At 44.6% G+C, this 20,122-nt stretch overlaps 1 protein-coding gene across 3 annotated transcripts in view; it reads left to right on the top strand.

Annotated features, from left to right (window-relative positions):
- LOC142584702 (putative enoyl-CoA hydratase) overlaps window positions 1–20,122 on the top strand; it is a 78,875-nt gene that overhangs the window by 50,658 nt on the left and 8,095 nt on the right. For 2 of the 3 annotated variants that reach the window (XM_075694906.1, XM_075694904.1), the window contains exons 5-7: window positions 731–880; window positions 13,067–13,240; window positions 18,448–18,824. In XM_075694906.1, the coding sequence (XP_075551021.1) occupies window positions 731–880; window positions 13,067–13,240; window positions 18,448–18,533 (410 nt within the window). In that variant the 3' untranslated portion in view covers window positions 18,534–18,824. Of the gene's footprint in view, window positions 1–730; window positions 881–13,066; window positions 13,241–18,447; window positions 18,825–20,122 lie in introns of those variants that run through there. The other variant, XM_075694905.1, reaches the window with a different exon arrangement.

The raw sequence follows: 20,122 nt of genomic DNA on the forward strand, positions 1-20,122 counted from the left end.
GTGTCATGACATTTTCGTGACTTTTAGTGATGAATAAAAATGTAAATCTACGTTTAATGAAAAAACATGGCTCATTTTAGCTACTACGATAGAGAATCATTCCGTCAGCGGGGTTATCTCGATTCATGTTCTGAGCGGTTGCCTGTCTCTAAGAGGTTACCTGGGCAACGAAAAAGCCTTTGCTCATGACCTCAGAGATATAGCTGTGCGCCGCCTGACCTTGCTAGTGTTAAACTCTGCACTGAATGCATGAGCGTTGTCACCCTTCAGCTATTCAATTTTTGTACAGATACTAAATATGCTTTTCTACATTGAATTTTTTTCTGTATTATTTTCTCTGCTCCATGCAGAAACCATCTGTTATGGCCGGTCCTTGGCCATTAACCTTTCTATGTTTGCAAATTTAAGAGAATGCAAACATCCCATGCCTTCTACGTCAGAAAAGTACAGCTGCTAATTCCACATGTTTTACATATGTGCAGGCTTTGAAAATTGTTGTTTTGGTTACATTCTGGTACAGCTTATAGTGCGAATAATCGTGATTTTGGCTAGTTACGTTATAAGTAGTCTATGCTGTGTATTGGGGCAGCATGTAGATATGGAACCATTGCGGTCCTTCAGATCTGCCCACATTTTGTCATTTGCATCCTCATGCAAGTTGCGTGCGAAGCTCTAGGATGCGCAGTTGCACTTTGAGGTGCAAGTTTTTATCGCCTGCTTTGGCCAACAGGAGTGCCGTTAATGGCCGGAGGTTCTGCGCGGCTGCCCGCCCTGATTGGCCTGTCACGGGCTCTGGACCTCGTCCTGACTGGGCGGCCTATCTCGGCAAAGGAAGCCCACGAGATCGGCCTTGCGAATCGCATGGTCTCCTGCGGAACAGGTGAGTGTAGATGGTGTTGCCTTTGTTCACTTGTGGCACTTCTTTAAGCTAGGGGTGTACGAATACTTGGAACTTCCAGGTGATGAATCAAATATTGCCCTATTCGATTTGGCCTTCGAATCGAATATTCGCTACTTGTAGCTGCAAATATTTTCTTGTATTTAAAATTTCCATGTGTGCGTGATCAAGCACGAGATTTAAGCAAAAGTGCAAATTATTTCATCCTGATAGTCACAGTAGACAAAAAGCACAAGAAGTTATATATTGGAGTATGCTGTACGTTGCTTTGTTATCCAGGCGGCTAGACAGCTATCATTCGTTACTCAGTAACTAATCAGTACTGAGTATGCGAATATAAATTGCTCATTCGCTCAAAGACTCCACTTGTGCTTTTAATAGGTGACACTTCATAATCGGTAATGTAATGACAGAAACTTGCTAACCTGAATATATTAGGATGTGCAGACTGTTTATTATTTAAAGGGATAGAAAATAAAAATTCAAGAATATTGCGAAAGCACCACAATTGCATTCCTGAGACACGATTGCTCTTCTATGTAGCCATTATTCTGGTTATTTTAGAGTGGATGGCTTTATATTTGACACTCTGTGAGCAGCCGCCGGGTCACATGCAGCACGCTCCCGACAAGAAGCTGGGGGATCTGATGTCACATCTACCTTCAGCAGCGACGGGGCGAACTGACCAGCTGCTCACTGTTTTGTTTTCCCCACGTTGCGCCTTGCACAATGCTAAGTTCTAGTGAGAGTGATGGTATGAGCAGAGAATATGACTCCGACTTTGATGAGCAGCCTACCGAACGACCGGCAACTATCGGAATGAATGGCATTCCGGTGACACTCCATCCGAGGTAGCAACTGGTACTGGAGGCGCATGTTGTGGTTCCTCCATACCGTCATCAAGGAGTTGATCAATCTAAACATAGAGAAACAAAGTTTTTACGCACAGCCTGCAGAATTGGCAGTTACAAGGAACACAAGTGGCGAGCAGGTAACATATACCTCAGCTCAGCACGTTTCTTCTGTGCTAGATAACACGCCCGCTATCCCATTGTTTCATCGCAGCAGGGCGCTCCTTCCCTTGGCGGGTGTGAGAAGTGGCACCACCAGTATCATGAAGGTGGCATCTTTTTTTTTTTTTCATTCATTGTCGCTGCAGACGATGCGAATTTCTATTAATTTGGGCAGAATTGGCCAAATATCTGGCTCAAAACATCGTATAAACAACAAATTACAGCCAAACGGCGTTCTTCTTCGGCAGCTACTAGGGTGCCTCTATGTCCTCCTCACCCGCCGCTCTGTGTAGAGTGGAGACCGCAGCGTCTACTACGGCACTGGCCACATGAATCGCGGATGCCGTAGGGACGCGTTGCCGGTGCTCGTGTGTCTTGGGTGTGGATTGGCACTACTTTACTGGCCTTCCTCCAGCTCCACTGGTCTCTGGTGTTTGTGATAGCAGAGCCACGCATATTTGTCTTCTCTTTTCAAATGTGCCTCTGACATCTTGTTGCTTGCGCTTCCTTGAGAAAACAGGCGACACAGCGTCAGGCTTGAGGCCCTGCCTTTTCATTGACACCCCGAGGCTTTGCAATCACTTGCAATGGGCGGGAAGAAATGAGGCAGGTAAGTGTGACGCGATATCTGGTTCTGCTGGAGCCTTCAGAGGACGCCGCTACGTGCGGCGATTTGAGAAGTATTAATTAAAATAACTACTTTTCGCTCATTTCTGCTCACAAAGAGTGTTGTTTTGGTCACTCTCTGCGGTAGCTCTCATTGGAGCCAGAAATTTTCGCGACAAATTTTTTATTCTGTATCCCTTTAAAGACAACTTAAAAAGTATTGTATATTCGATTTGATTCTGGCACTATTCAATTCATATTTGATTCAGTTTTGAAAATTACTTTCACCACTCTGTTTTGCAGGCATTGCTGCCATAGTAACTGCCTGCCTGTTTTAAAGAAGCTAGTAGCAGATAGCTTGCTTTCATTTGGTTCTTCTATTTTTTCTGAGAACAGTAATTACGAAATTGGGCATAGGAAGATTGTGTTCACCGCATAATTCGACATGACCAAAGAAAGATGCCCCAGTTGAGTAAGTGTGCCTGGGACTGACCGTGCAGTTCCAAGCCGAGCAGTCTAGCCACAATGCCATGGCCACTTGGTGCAGGCACATGAACCATTTTTATTCTTAAAGATAGGTTTTGTTTTATTTGTATACTTGTTTATGATCACTGTCGCTGTTTCTCAACATTTTTTACTCTTTTTGTGCTGTTCCTGCAATCGCATTTGGGTTCCAATAATCAAGCACTTGATGAAAATATAGGTGATGTTTTACCATTTTACTACTTGCCACGTCACGGCCATTCTATTTTGTATGATATATGTTTGCCGTTTGATTAATTAGGGTATATTGTAATGAGCAGCAACTGGACTCTGATTGCTAAAGCTAAATAATAGGGACGAGCAGATATTTGAAGTAACCAAAACATACGAATAGTTATTGTGAAATATTTCATTTGTATTGAAAATTGAACTGTGTTCGGTAATTTTGAATATTTAAAACTAACAAATTATTTTGCAAAGACCGACTGTTTAAGTCTGCTTACTGTTCGCAGACTGCTAGACAAAGTATGGCAAGTTATCAAAAATGTGACAACAAACATTCTTGAAGCAATGCAGAAACAAAATGGGTAATGCAAGCTTTGTTTTCACTTTCGTGGTGAAAGCTTACACGACAGCCTGTGGTTCTTGATTATAATCTGTCAATTAGCATTTTTTGGCAGTCTAGCTATGTGTCACAGTATATTTTACGCTACAATTGTGTCCTATTTTGTTACAGCTGGCCCTTATGTGTTTATAGCACAGTTCCTTCAGCAGGTTTTCTTTATTATTTCATTTTATTTTACTCGTCATGGTGGCTTAGAGGCTATGGCATTGCGTTGCTAAGGATGACATCACGAGCACAAATCCCGGCCACTGCGGCAAGCTTCATAATCAGATAGTGCTTTTGGTATGGAAAACCCTAGAATTTAATAATAATAATTATTATTTTTTTTGCACAATGCTCCTGCTCTTTTCTTTTTTTTTGGCAACCATTTATTTAGCACTTTTGGAAAGCTAATCTTACAGCAGCAATTCTTTCTTAGAGGGCTTGTTTGCAACCAAGCTCTGATGTTGTAGAGAGCCTATTCATGCAGCTTTCTTAAGGAAAAATTCCTGATCTTGTGTTTAGAACTTGCCATGTGTCCCTAATAGTTAGCTGTACTTTTTGTACTATAGTTGGTACCAAAGTAGATATTTCTACTGTAGATACAACCATCTGGGCATTTGACTAGATATTTCATTTGATATTCGATACTCACTATTTGTATTTGAAGAATTTGATATTTGATCACTTCTACTCAATAATTAAATTCTGGAGTTTTATGTGCCAAAACCACAATCTGATTAGGAGGCATGCCTTATTGGGGGACTCCAGAATGTTGTAAAAATGCGCGCAATGTATATATTATGAGGGAATATTTTGGGACAGCTAAAATTAAGCGAAAAAAGATTTTGCTGGCATACAGCACAAGTAAGAAAAATTTACGAAGATAGTGAACTACAATACAAATGAAACACACAGGACACGATAGGTGACGAGACCAGCACGGAAAGTACTCTGTGAAAGCATTTTCTGTTATGCTAATTCGCATCTTAGTTGTCGCCGTCACCATTGGTTGCAATGTCAGAAGGGAGTGGCTTGTTGGATATTTCCCGCAGCAGAAACTCATTTTTGGTCCCGTCGAGCTAAGTCAGCGTGGTGGCAGGATGACAGAAAAAATTGTACTACTATTGCGAAAGAGCCATGCTAAAAAAATCGGTACTAGATATCTTGGCTAACAATTTGTTGGTTCCACATATAATATGAGGTTGCATATTTGAAAATGATAAAGTGCTGAAATTCTTATATTCAGGTTTGTATAATAATAATAATAATAATAATAATAATAATAATAATAATAATAATAATGTGAACAAAGTATTCGCATCTCATCTTCCTCATCTGTACATATCATCATCGATTCATGCCATCGTTGTATCTGTACATATCATCATCGCAGCTGCGACTTCTTTGTCGTCATAGTGCAGAATCTTCGAGAATAAAAAAGTTTCTCAGAAGTAGTGGAGGTACGGGGTACAAAGTTGACTAGCTCAATGCAGTCCTCCAAGAAGTATTCCTGAACAGGGTGTGCTCGTCCTTCAACCTCAATGACCGGATAATTTTCGAAGTATGACTGGAACAATGTTACATCAATGTTTACAGACATCAGAATAACACACAACTGGGTGAACGCTCGCACCATGTCTCTTATAACAACCATGATGAAGTCAGTATTGACATCACGCTCATGAATTTCGTCAATGATAACATGAGATACTCCTCGAAGACCAGCTTCCAATTTCCCTAACAGGACGCCCACTGTGCAGAACAAGATGGACCCATTGGGACGCGGGAGCACAGATTCAAAATGAACACTGTAGCCGGCACTGTGCCAAAGTTCCTCAGATCATTCTTCGGCAACAGACACTGCGCTGATTCTCCGAGGCTGAGTAACAACAATACAGCACTCAGCGCCAATCCCTTGGTCTATGTATGAGTCCAGTATGTACTGTGGCACCCGAGTGGGTTTTCCACAGCCTGCGGCACCTCGTATGATGACAACTGACGACTGGTGAATAGCTTCTAATATGCTGTCATAGGAATTGTAGACTGGAAGTTGGTAACATTCATCCAACATCTTTTTTTAGTTGTGGGTCATGGTCCACTTGCTGTTTGTAGTTATTAAGAATATAATCGCTGATGGTCTCTCAATGTCATAGTGGCCATAAGACCCTCGTCAATGTTGCAAGATGTCCAAGGGTTCCAATTCTGCTGTGGTGGGGACCAAGGTACCACTCCTCCAGGCACAGGCTGGGCTACAACCTGCTCCTCCTCAAGTAGACGTGAAACTTTCAGCGAGAAGGGCTCACTCATGCTTTCATGCTCAATCAATTCAAATGACAAGGTCTTCTTATCCAACTGAGCCATGGCCATCTTTGTTGAAGGCTTATAACTTGGGTCTATCACTTCATTCAAGTTCTCTTCAGGCTCATCTGTCTCAATGTCCCCTTCATCCCTTTTGTGCTTTTTTGAGCGCACATACACACACGTGTGTGTGTGTGTGTAGACACACACGGTGAACTAGACACGCATATGAAGCGATTTATTGATGCTTCGGCCAGGGTCCGGTCTTCATCAGAATACAATGTATGGCATAAGTACAGTTTATATACGTGTGCATATCAACTGGATGAAGACATGTTTACATAAAAAGCGAAGAAAATGCATGAACAGAATACATGTACGTGTCACTCGTTCTGAAGAACAGCTGATACATGTCTAAACAGATGGCGTTTGCAAACACATCATTTGAATATACGCATAAAAAAGGAAATTTGAAAGGCAATTGTCAGGTGACAGCAAAAAATGTCACCGACAAGTGTAGGAAGTGTAGGAAAGAAGTGTAGGAAAATTGAGTTTCCTGCCCACATATCCCGTCCATCTTCCCTCGTTTCCCTTCTTTTTTACTAGTACAGCACTATTCTTCATTTTTGTATTTATTTTTATTTCTTCATTTGTTGTTGATTGGTTACAGCACCTATTCAGTGACGTTTTCTGCTATCACCTGACAATTGCCTTTCGAATTTCATTTTTTGTGTGTAGCTTCAAATGGTGTGTTTGCAAATGCCATCTGCTTAGACATGTATCAGCTGCTCTTCAGAACGATTGACAGACATTCTGTTTGCGCATTTACTTCATTTTTATGTAAACATGTCTTCATCTGGTTGATATGCACATGTACCTATGTAAACTACACCTATGCCATACATTGTATTCTGATGAAGGCCGGACCCCGGCCGAAATGTCAATAAATCGCTTCATATGTGCATCTACTTCACTGTATATACTTGCCCGGATCCAGAAACACCTTCTTCTGCTAGATATATATGAAAGGAGAAGAGCATACGAAAGGTTTTTTTAAAAGTGTCCTTGGAATACTAACTGTTTGCAATAATTGAGCTAAATTGACACTAAAAAGAAAAATACATCTTGAAATGTTTGTGAATTCTCCTTCTGCAAGACAAAAAGACCATTAGCGGAGAAAAATAAAGGGCAAACTTCAATTTCTGAATTTCAATTACTGAATGTCGCAGATGTCAGATAATTTCTAAAGATATTTCAGCCATTGTGGGTTCATAAAAGTTCTTGAAGCTTGCTAAGTTCATTTTGTGGCTATATTAGAATACAGTGCAGTCCATCTTTACCACAAAAAATTAGGTCACAGTTGGAGTAGGTTTCTTTAGTAAGGTAATGTGGTAATTTACTTATACAGTAAAAGCTCGTTAATCCAATGTGGCGATGCTACGAAAATCCGAATTATACAAAATTTGAACTAATGAAAGTAACATAATAAAATAGCTCGGTTAAGGTGCATATATAGTCCGACGTAGAATGCGCGCACACACGCTGCGTTATGTTGGCGAGAACAAACACTGGTGCAGCCAGCGTAACCGGACGCTGCCAACGCGGCCCGATGTGCCTGACATCGCGATGGCTCTTGCTCCATCTGTATATTCGTCACACCGACTCACAATGCATGGTGTGGAAAAAAAGAAAAGGTGCCTACGCCGCTTCGCCGACAGTCGCAGGCTGCCATTCAAAGCGGCGCAAAGTGTTCTGTGCAGTGATGCCAACTCAGGTCAATGTTTTATCCCTAAAATGAACCCCCAGAAATCACTAGATTAAAGAAAATCCCTAGATTTTCTTTGTTTACTTGTTAATGTGGCAATTTCAGCTTTAACAAAGTCTCAGCGCAGTTCACTCTTTGTTCCATTTGTTATACATTTTATCAGAGATAAATAAATGTGTATTAGCCGCATCTGTGGCTTTTTTCTTAATTTTTTGTAGAGTTATCATGCATAGAGGGTCGACAGATGGCACCACCAGATAGAAGGGGAGTCAGCAACGACACTCTGCTGACTCCCTCTGTATCTGAAGTGAACTTCGAGCAGACGACTCCCGTTTCACCGCACCACCTTTCGAGCTTCAGCAGGCTCATCTTCACGCGCAAAGAACCCATGCAGCCCTTTAAAAAAAGAATGGTCCCAAGTTGAAAGAGCTGGACACTGTCTGCTAAGCCCCGTCAACACATCAAGGTATTTTATTCAGACAACATTAACAGTCTTTTTATGACGCGCACAGAAAAACGAACATGTTGGACTTCATTAAAGTCTCCTTCTCGCCTCAAATAGAACACTCGGAAGCGGTGAAATGGCGTACCTCACCGCACAGTTCTTTATTTATCAAAGTCTCAATCAAAGATTGTCAAACAGTAGTTGGAGCGACTAAGAAATGACATCACGAGAAACTGACATCCCCAAAAATGTAATCTTGCTAGTTATAGAGCAGTGATTAAGATGTAGAGTTGGTAATTACAAAATCAGAAAATGGTTCTTTAAAACTGAGAATATATATGTTGTTTTGGTTGCGCAGCACGTTGCAACGAAGTGGTCTAGCATACGTGGAAAATGCTTCTCTTTAAAAAAAACGCTGCACAGTAGCACTTTCTTCAATAACATAAAAACGCATATGATGCAAATGATACTGTGTGCAAAGATAAAGTAAACACGCGTGCAGTGTCGATGTTGACGCGTTAAGATAGGTTTCTTAACACTCTGGAATTATTATATGGCACACAAACAAGGAATTAAGGCGCGCACACAATCTTAAACTCTTAATCATCGTACATATCTTTGTTCATCCTCTTCAAATGAGAAGGAGTGATCTTGAAGCTGTAACAGCAGCTGTCCATCAAGGTTATTTTTGTGTGCAGCAAACCGCACAATGCGTCTGTCGACAATCTGTTTCTTTGTTTTGTTTTCAGCAGGTTGACTTGCGAAAATACGCGTTCGACAGCAGTGCTGGAGTGTGGTAGGCACAAAAGGTTCTTCATAAAACTTGACAGCAGGGGGTACTCTTGTGATCCGTCTCCTTTTTTCATTTGAGACACTTTGTGCCAGAACTGGCTCGCAGTCAAGTCAACGTGGTCGCTCAGCTCCATGTTGCGAAGAAGTCACCATTCCCTGTCCAGTTCGTTCACTTCATTTTCTATCACGATCAGGGGAAAGGAGACCGCAAGCGACGCGATTGATGGTACTGTCTTTCCCAGGACAACTTTCGGGTCTATGACTCGAAGGTTTTTCTTCTGTTCACTTTTTAGGGGGAACCGCAAATAGATCCGGTGAGCTGCTTCAATAAAAAACTCTAAACACCGCAGCCGAAAGTTGTGAACCTGATTATCGCTTAAGCCGTGCGTGTTGCCGGCTAGTGCGGCAGTTGGCTTTGCTCCGAGGTAAATTTCTTCCGATGGCAGGAACTTGGCTGGGTCTTTGTACTGCACATCGGACAACGGCGGGGCCTCCAGGTAGTCTCGCTTGATGTAGCATTCCAGTATGCATTTCAGCATGGCCGGAACCTTTTCATGGAGCAAGTGAATTCTGGTTTCTTCCGACTGCATTTCTTTATTTAGGTTAGTGAAAAAAGGCAGGACGTACTCAAGAAACTCGAGGTAGAGTTTCGTTGACGGGTCAGTCAGTTTTTCTAGAATGGCTTCTGCAGCAAGCAGGCGGTCGTCAGTGGCAGCGTGTCACAACAACTTGGAGAGACAGCCACCTTGTTTGGCTTGGGTGCAATAGCTTGTGCGGTTTCACCTCTGCCAGCTTCTGGAATTCTTGGAAGGCAGATGTCTGCTTCGGCGACAAAAAGTAATTGAAAACATCGCGTGCCAGATCTTCAACTCCTCTTGGAAGTGTTTTACACGTATACGAGGCGCACAAATGGAACGAATGGCAAACGCACTTCATAATGAAGAGGCCTGGAATTTCTGCTTGTAGCAGCGACGCGACGGAATGATGTGCACCCATCATTACGTTCGCTCCGTCGGCCGCAAAACCAATCAAATTTTTGTCGTACGGAATTTCCGCAGCACTGAACACCGCCTTTAAGCTAGTGTAGAGAGAACTGGCAGTGGCATCACTGACTGGTACTAAGTCCAAAAACGCATCCATTATGCCGCCGTCGACGTTCATTACTCGGGCGACAAGTGACAGATGCTTCACTGTAGCCTTGTCAGTGGATTCGTCCACCAGAAGGGAGAACTTCTGTGTGCGCAAAAGCTCACAGAGCTCTTCGCGACTCTCCTCTCCAAGCACATTCTTTATGATTGCAGCGCACTTTGTCCGGCGGCAACTTAAGTTCTTTGCAATCTGCGAGTCGTCACACGACGCCTTAACAACATCAACTAAATGCCCCATGGCACTAAAAGGTAGATTGTGTTCCGTAACAAATGCGGCAAGTCTGATTTCAGCCTCTTTGACCGATTTGTCTACTTGAGTTTGCCCACTTATTGAAGGCATGGATGTCAGCGTGCGGGTCGATTGCAAGCTTGCAGCGCTTTTCTTGTGCTTGGAGCTTGCAAGGTGGCGGTCGATTTCTGATTTTCCACCTTTACAATCGGATCTGCATGCTTTGCAGGAAAAGTACAAGGGCCCTTTTTTACTGACTGACAACCACCCTCTGTACTTCGGATCCGCTTCCCATTTGGTCAAATATTTTTGGTCGTACGTTTTTGCTTTCTTTTTGCTTGGCTCACCATCATCAAAGTCTCCTGGTCCAGAAGTTGCCATCTGACATGCAGCACGTTTGAACGGTGAAGGTACGCGGTGAGCGTAAACGTAGCGCGTTGATGCTGACACTACAAGTCAAAATTCAACTTTTTCTTTCGTAGAGCAGCAGTCACTCGTAGTGGCGGAGATCACATGCACGATTAAACAGTTTGAAAGTCCTATGGTTTCGTTTTACCTCACTGTGCAGCAGCCGATTATTTCGCGTTGCAGAACTGCTGTCGCCATCTATCGGCTTGGCAGAACACCAAAAATAGATGAGCAGTAACTAGCATTTTTCATAGTATTTTCTGTTTGGAAGACAATATAATCAGATACGCCTGCCTTGAGGCCGCTTAAAGTAACAATTATACGGCCTCTTAAAATCCCTAGATTTCGCAAAAAGAAGCTAGATCCCTAAAGCAAAGAAAAAATCTCTAGATCTAGGGATAAATCCCTAGGGTTGGCATCACTGGTTCTGTGCATGCTCCGAAGAGAACAGCCAACGGCGTGCGTGTTGGAAGTCTAGAGGGGACGGCATCGCGGCTGTCACAGCGCAAGTGCGTCGACGCTCGCTGCAGGAACAAGAGCTGCACTCTAAGCTGCACTCTCGAAATGCATCACAACCTACTGCAACATTTTGTACTTTCATATATCAACTTTTAAACATTTGCTTGCTAACTAATATACTAACCATGGTGTCAACGCGCGCAGCAAACATTTACACATCACACCCAATTTCCACAGACACTCGCTGTCAAAACGCTGGCATGAGGAAACGCGGCAACAGCAGTGAGCGAAGTGACATTTGTGCTGTGACGCAAAGTGATTGCCAAGAACACACAGCACGCACTAAGCTATGAGCCGCCGACGCAACTAGTAGACTCTGCCCCCAACGCAGATTGCTCTCAAGATACGGCCGTGCGCCCGCGCGCAGCCGCCACATGCGTACGTAGTTGCAACCGGATTAGAACTCCTCCTTCTCCTCACTGGCGCCCTGCAACATTAGGTGCCTCGTGCGCACGAGTGAAGACAACGTGCTTCCTCTTCGCATTCATCACTTTCACGCGGGCGAGATTGAGCCACGATTGTCGGCTCCCTCGGCTGCCCTCGCACGCTTTCACTTACAAATACAGCGTAGGGTGTGCAGCGACGGTGACACCGACGGCAGAAATGCGCTTGGAGTGCCCATATAATTGCTATCACAGTTACAAAATAAACAAATAAATAAATAAAAATGCAGCACTGCATTTTTATCTTGAAAGTCTTGAGAGAGGAAGAGAACCGACCTGCAACAGAAGGCCACAGGTGGAAAAAGCAAAGCTGTTGTGCGGCGATGATCATCGCCAACGTGCTCCCGTGCGCTAGCATTCTCCCCATCCACTATGGCGCGGAGTTCGAATTATCGGTGGCAGTGCGGATTTCAGTGTGAATTAGCGGGATGTGCTATGTATTGCTTTCAATATATTGTTGGACGGACCACGATGCCTACATTTAAATCCGAAAGTTCAAATTAACGAGCTGTGAATTAATGAGGTTTTACTGTACATTTAGAATAATTTTTCTGTTTAATGTCTCTTTAGAAATTGAGTGGCTAATTTTGGAGTTAATGTGTGTCAATCAAGCTGTGTTGACCCTAGTGAAAAGTAATACTTTGCTGGTAAACCTATAGTCTCCATTGTACAGTTGACTCCCTTTAATTCGACTGTGGGTAGTTAGACTTTTTCGTTTAATTCGACTGCACTGGGAAGTCCTAACGAGGAACCATGCATTGCCATGTAAGGAAAACTTTAGTTGAAATGCAAAGGCATACCTCTTCGGTCACTTTGATGTCCACCAACCCCCATCAGCATCCTTCCATGCATGCAATGGTTACTGAAAGTGTTAGAACACAAGAAGTTCAGCAGACAGTGCTGCTGCTTTCGTAGGCGTGACGCTGTTTTATTTTTATCTTCTCGTGGCCGACTCTCCTGCCGATCATGAAGCCATCCATTCCTGCTTGTTTTGTTTGTGTCATGCCCCATAAGCAGCAGTATGCTTGTCCATTCAGCGTGGCATATTGTTTGCAGTTACATGGAAGTTTTCTATCAAGGTCAACAAAGAGATCTTCAGAATGTTTACAAAGGTGTCTTCAGCAGCAAACAGATTGTTAGCAAATACGATTTGAAGAAAAGCACAATTGGGGTTATGTTAATATATTGAACAGATGAATTTGTTCATTTTGCTGCTATTTGTTAATTTGGGCTTCTGAATAATTCTACCAAATCGTGCGGTCTCACAAGGGTCAAATTATTGGGCGTCTTCTGGAATTTTTTTTTTTTCATATCAGGTGCGGTTTGTGTTTGTGTTGTACTGTAGCAGTGTCCTGGCAGCTGTCCTTCTTGCTAGCTTGCTTCAAGGTGCTTCGCTCTCTGTGTGGCTGCAGCCCTGGGCCAAGCCATCAGCCTGGCAGGCAGCATCGTCAAGTTCCCACAGGGCTGTGTGCAGGCGGACAGGGCGGCCATCTACAATGCCAGCTTCCACAGTCGAGACCTGTCCGAGGCCCTGGCCTTTGAGCAGAAGACGGCGCGAGGGGTGCTTCACTCCGAGGCAGTTCACGGTGAGGCTGATCACGTCGACCATTCTTTTTGCAGTTTCCCTGCTCCAGTGGTTCCCAGCATGCTTCTTAAGGGCTTACAGCAACAAAATTTTGAACCGCATACTTACGTAACAAGTGTAGACATCTGTGAAAAATTATATGTTTGAAATATAAGTGGACGCTTGATGATAAGCCCGTAAATTGATATATTTGAAAGAGAATAAATTGTTTTCCACCTGACTGTAGCACAAACCTACAAAAAAGGTTTTCTAGGAAACACTTGAAGAAAAGTTTGTCGTGGTCCTGGAGTCCACATCGGGACCAGTGCTTTTCCTGGGCGATCACTCCGCCATCTGAGCTAACCAGGAGGCTAACACATCGTAGCGTGAGAGTGAATGGACAATTTCAAGTAAAAGGACATTGAATATGGCCAATCAATTCCCTACAAAGGAAATCCTTCAGGTTTTTTTGTAGCTTCTTTCTACAATCTGAATGGGTGACAATATTTTTCTTTCATAAACCTTCCTCGCCTTGCAGGCTGCATGGATTTGGCATATTTGGTATCCCTGGGCTTTGAGGTGTCCGTTAACCTTTGCGCTGCAATCTGCTAGCCTCCCGGTTAGCTCAGATGGTAGAGTGAATGCCCAGGAAAGGCATTGGTTCCGAAGTGGATCTGCAGACCAGGGGGGTATTCTGTAAGTGTCCACCTAATGGAAACACCCACTTCGTCTGCTGCTGGTTGGCTGGTGGCACCTGTCTCCTTGTCACACGTGCTGCAGCCCAGTCAATCAGCACTTCAGGAGCAGGCGAAATGTCCACTAGCTGGACGCTTACAGAATCCCACTCCAGGATGAATTATTCTTCAGCTGTGAAGCTTCTTTTTTCTGGGAAGCCCGTATTGGTATCCTTTGTAGCGTCATGCTACACTCGGGTGGAGGACAATTATCCCTTTCATGAACTTTCATCCTCAGAACTGACTTGCACTATAAGCATTTTTATTGTCAAAAAAACAAAAATGTGCTGCCACTGCTTGCCAAAAAGTGCACAGATCTCGGATCTTAGAGAGCCAGCATAGCTCCCTGGCATGATTTCCTAAATGAAGCGGCAGCTGCAATACACTAAACATTTACAAAGTTGTGGTCTGAGACTTGCACCGTGTCTGCTAATCACTAGGTGCATGCATTTTTACCTTAAATGCTATTGAAAGGCTGCTGTTACAGCTCAGACCACTTATAATATAACTGCTTATAGTGCAGGACCGGATATAATGCATTCTTTCCTGGCTCCCGTTTATTTTCCCATAGAACTCAATGTATACACCGCTTAAGTGCAGCCGCACAAGACGTATTACTGGTCACAGTGTGGCTGCTGGAAAATCCCACAGACAAGGGAATCAACGAGTGCACTTCTGGAGGTGGTGCACCGGCTGAGGGGACAGCGTTGAGGGCAGTGCGGAGTGAGTGAGCAAACAAGGAACAAAGGCGGGAAAAATCGCGGTGACAACATGCTAGTTCAGCGGGCACCAGCGGTTGCCCAGGAGACGGAGAAGCCATTTGCTCTGGTTGCTTGTCAGCGGCGCACGGTCCACACCAGTGTGCGCATTGTCACTGTTTGGTTCTTCAGGTTGCGTGCGGAAAGTAAATGTAGTCACTGACAACTTTTTTTCAGACACGGACAGGGTCACAAAAACATCTGCATTATCGGCCATGCCAGAAAAATTAATTTCAATGGCAGAATAAATTTGTTATTTTACAACTCCAGCGCTGCCGAAAAATTGGTAGAGGCCGCGAGTGCATTTCACATTCACCCATTGTGATGTGCGTCGTCGCATGTGCGACCTTGACTCTGTGATGCTGTCAGTTGAAACTGTGTTCTGCAAATTGATCAGTTAAATGTTGTCCACAACCGAGCTTTCGCCATTCCTACCAATACAAAAACATACAGTAAAAGCTCTCATTCGAATTTCACGGGGATGCTACAAAAATTTGAATTATAACAAACAAAAAATTTGAACTAGTGAAAGTCGGAGAAAAAAATCACTCGGTTAAGGCACGTATATAGTCCGACATGGCATGTGCGCACTCGCAGTATGTCACGTTGGCGTGAACAGTGTTGTCTATACTTCGAAGCACTTTCACAGCCAACATAACCAGGCGCGGCCAACGCGGTCGACGTGCCCGACATTGAAATGGCTCTTGCTCCATCCGCGCATTTGTCGTGCCGACTGGGGTGAAGGAAAAAAAAGGATGTCACAGTTTTGCCCGAAAAGCGAAGCGTCGATTGCAATAGCAAATTAGTAGATAGCTATACGAAGTAAGGATAGTAGTTTTATCGGCCGTATGAACTAGTAAACATTTGTTTAGTAACTAAATTAACAAGTACGGTTACACGTGTGCAGAGGTAAACATGAACACATCTCGCTCGATGACCGCAGAAACTCACTGAAAAACGCCAAACTGAAAAACGTGTGTGCGTGTATATACATATATATATAAACGAGAAGAAAGGGGGTTAACCTAGGGGCCCGATTTTTATTAGTCATATCATGAGAAGCCAACAAACACTGACACCAAAGACAACATAGGGGAAATTACTTGTGCTTAATAAATGAAATGAAGAAAACGATAAATTAATGGAAATTAAAGTGGATGAAAAAAAGAACTTGCCGCAGGTGGGAACCGAACCCACAACCTTCGCATTTCGCGTGCGATGCTCTACCAATTGAGCTACCGCGGCGCTGTTTCCCCATCCACTTTCTTGGGTATTTAAGTGTACTAGTAAACCCCTGGGAGTGTTAGCCAGCGCCACCACTCACAGACCTTGGCGGCGGATGTGGAACGTCCTTGTTGCCGCAGGCGTCACGAGAAAGATCACGTTCTCGTGATCTTTCTCGTTACGTCGGGTGACGTCACCCTCATCCTCATTGACGTCATCCTCATTCAAGTCTCTTTCTCGTTGAGGGAGCCGTTGAGGGTGACGTCGACGGCCACTGCGAGGATGAGGCGGAGGAAAAGCTCCCAAAGCAATGTTGAGTGGGTGAGGATGTCGCACTCGCCGAGAAGCTGTCGTATCCGGCGCCGGTCACCACAGCCCTCCTTGTTAAGAAGCTGCTGGAGGCTGGTGCGTTCCTAATGGCATGAATCCCTCCAACACCTTGGTCTTAAGGTGCTGATATGGTGTAGCACCCATGGGAGCAGGGAGAACGTCCGAGAGCTTGCTGGCAATATCGGAAGGGAGGACTGTGGCGACGTGGTAGTAGCGAGTCGTTTCTGAGGTGATGCGGCAGAGGCAGAATTGCACCTCGACCTGGTGACACCAAACTTGTGGGTTCTGGAGCCAGAAGGGTAGGAGGTAAAGCTGCAGCGATGAGACGTCCCGCGGACGCGAGTCTTGTTCCATGGAGCGTTTGGGCGGATCAGTCGTTCTGTTCGTCCTAGGTCACCACTAGTAGGCTTATGCCTCCGGAGTGAAGGAAAGAGACAGCTGTCCTGAATCGGCGCCAGAATAGAACTGTGAGCCATGGCTTCTTGTGCCACAGCCAGGCACTGTCTTTATTTTCTTCTCATGCGGGCGGGCGCTATCCGGGTTCTAGGTGCAGCCCAAGGGAGGGCATGTACCTAGAAGCCGAGCTGTGGTATAGTCAGCAAGACAGCAGCCAGCACTGGCAAAGTGGGGGAAAAGGCAATGAAAGCTTTGCTATGAGATTATGATAGATATGTACAGTAGAACCTATGTTCCAAGAAAAAAAAGCTTGAGAAAGAACTTACTGAGAAAGCATATAGTGAGAAGTCGCTAAAACATTGACAGACTCAACTGTAGTTACCATTTACGTAATGCGAGGTGTTGTGCGGATCATTGTAGCACGAGATGTCGACACAAGCCGAGCTGGTGGGGCTGGAGGGGCCCCGAAATGTGTGTTGTGGTTTTTATGGCTTTGGCAAGCTTACATTTGAGCTCCTTGAATTCGGCCTGGGTCAGCAGCTTCTTTGAGTGGGGCATTTTGGCACAAAGTTTTGATGTGCCCACTCAGTGCGAATCATTGCGGCAGTAGACGCGGACGTGCATCGAGCTGGTAGGGCCTAAGCGACCCGAGATGCACATTATGATTTTGCTATTGCATAGTGTTTTGAGACTGCGACCGGAAATATATAAATGAAATCGAGCTGGTAGGTGATGCCTGAATACAATGCCGGCAGAGTGATTCATGATGCTCCCTTTGCATTGTATGCAACAGGCAACGGCAGCGTTTGGGTTATGGACTAGTAAATGCTTGCTTCTAATGGCACTACGGCCCATGCACTGTGAAACAGATATAAGTGAAGATGCCTATCACAATAGGGTTGGTGACAGTAGCTGTGAATGTGGTGTTTGACGGCTCGGGAGGAGATTTTCTGGTACCGGGATAAGAAACTTAGTAACTTAGTGCACTAATGTGAGGGTGAGTATTGTGGAAACTTAGTGCGAGGGCGGGTAGTATTGTGTATAAACTGCTGTGGCAGGTGGCTTACCATTCTCGATCACACATGCCTTGCACCTTTTTTTTTTGCTTACATGGCATCTAGCAGCCGGAAAACTCGTCATACAATCACAGTTTGGTGATCTGCTAAGCGTTGGTGCCGAAAGATAGTGCTTTCCAGCAATGTATGAACCAGAAGAAAGTAACCGTAACTGTATTGGGTCATTTGTTCTTGATTTCGAACATTGGCACCAGGAAATCATACGTAATCGGATCATATCAACGAGGTTCTACAGTACTGATGATCACAGCTTAGACTATCATACATAACATTAGTGATGCACGACTTAAGCTTTCTATGCGTGTGCTTGCATCTGCTGTTGAGTTTTGGGGGTCTTTGTAAAGTCTTCTCATAAAATGCTTGGCCAACTGGCCAAGCTTCAGCATCGCCTTTGTGTTCTCAAAGATACAGAGGTTGCATGTATTTTTCGAAAGCAGACCGCAAGCTAACCTTTTGCTATTTAGTTTGACAAGCAGTTGTTTTGTGAGTGAATGGTACAGAAGTAAATGTGATTGATTGATTGATTGATTGATTGATTGATTGATTGATTGATTGATTGATTGAAAATTCTGGAGCTTTCCACTGGGGCATTTCTGGCAGCTGTGGTGATCTGTTGCTCAGTCAGTAAGAGTACTGATTGTTTGGTTGATCTATCTGACCTGGCTTCCGTATGCATTGAAACCTTGTCTTTCAATGTCTTCAAACATGCAGGGGCAAGGCGGTTCCTCTCTGGTGTTGGTCGGCACGGCAGCTTCAACCTTTTGCGTTCTTCCAATGACCCAGCATCCAAGTCATGACAGCTGTTCATTCACCTCATAGGAGATAACGTCGAAGTATGTGATGCTCGCAGGAATGTGAAAGCTTGCAGCTTGCTGCAGGCAGTGAGGAGTTCTAAAAAATGAGTTCCCCATGTTGTACTCCACTTCCTACTTAGTGTGTAACGTACGTAGCAGAACCTATGCAAGTAGTGCAGTCACACAAGTCTCCCTCCACACATTTCACGGTGAAGTTGGTTTAAATCTGGGACATCTTCTGTAAAATCACTATATCATGTATTAACTACAACTCGAAGACATACGTTTACGTGACCTTATGTGCTTTGTGCATGTTTGTCTGCTCCCGGTATGTGGCATACGTAGAGTCTCTTACAGTATTAGAGGGACATCTGGCACCACCATCTATGCGAGTTTCCTAGCGGGTGCTGGGCCTCCTTGGGAATGTTGGGTTGTGGGTATGCTAGGCTTTGTCTCGAATGTGGCTTAGCCTAAAACATGGTAACGACTGTACAGATAAGGCTTTTTTAGAACAAAATCATCAGAAAGTAAACTTCAAATAAAAATAAATGTCAAAAGCTTTAAAGGGATACAGAATAAAAATCGGAGAATATAGAGAAAACCCCACAATTGCATTCCTAAGACACGATTGCTATAGTATATAGTCATTATTCGGGTTACTTTTGAGCGGATGGCTTTATTTTTGACTCTCTATGAGCGGCCACTGCGTAACTCGCAAAGCGCTCCCGACAACAAGCCGGCGGATCTGACGTCACACCTACCCTCAGCAGCCGCGGAGCGAGCTGGCCGGCTGCGCAGTTTTGTTTTCCTCGCGCTGCGCAGTGCAAAATGCAAAGTTCTAGTGAGAGCGATAGCATGAGCGGAACTTATGACTCCGACTTGGATGAGCGGCCTACTGAACGACCACGAACGATAAAGGCGTATGCCTACGATCAGTCCGCGTCGTCAAGCGAAATTGACGACGACCCGCTGCGGCAGTCCCCCTCCGCGGGGCCGAGAGTCTGGACCAGCAAAGTGGTGTTTACACTGTGCATTCCATGTAGACGCGTTCGCCTCGAGAGATCAGGGGCGGCATCATAGGTGGAAACCAGATTTAAACGCGGTTCCTGCGGCTTGGATCGCAAGCTCGCACCTGTCACGAATGAGTTAGCGAGACGAGAGGTGCACGCCTCATTGACAGTGTTGCATCCGAGGCGGTGCGCCCAGCGTGATTCACTCACGCAAACGCTTTGCCATGTTTGGTTTCAACAGAGTGAGGACGCTTATGCCTCAGGCTATGCAATGTCAGGCGACGTAAGGAATTTACTCTGCGTTCTGCGCAAAGCGGCTTGCTCCACCCGCTTGGATGGGTAGCTGCTAGCGCGTAAAACATGAAAGCCATCAATGCACAATACAGGTGCCGTGAGTACACACTGTTGAAAAAAAAAAACGTAGAAATCGTTGAAGATATTGACGCGTGTAGACCTCCCTGTACCTATGCCATCGGAGCAGGTGTGGCCGGCGGCGTGAGCATAACAGTCGGCTGCCGACTCTCGCGCGGCAGGTGCTTGATGCGTGCAAGTAGCTGTTTTGAGAATAGATGCGATGAAGCA

The sequence above is a fragment of the Dermacentor variabilis genome, chromosome 6 (genome assembly GCF_050947875.1).
Source record: "Dermacentor variabilis isolate Ectoservices chromosome 6, ASM5094787v1, whole genome shotgun sequence".
In the NCBI taxonomy this organism is placed as follows: Eukaryota; Metazoa; Arthropoda; class Arachnida; order Ixodida; family Ixodidae; genus Dermacentor; species Dermacentor variabilis.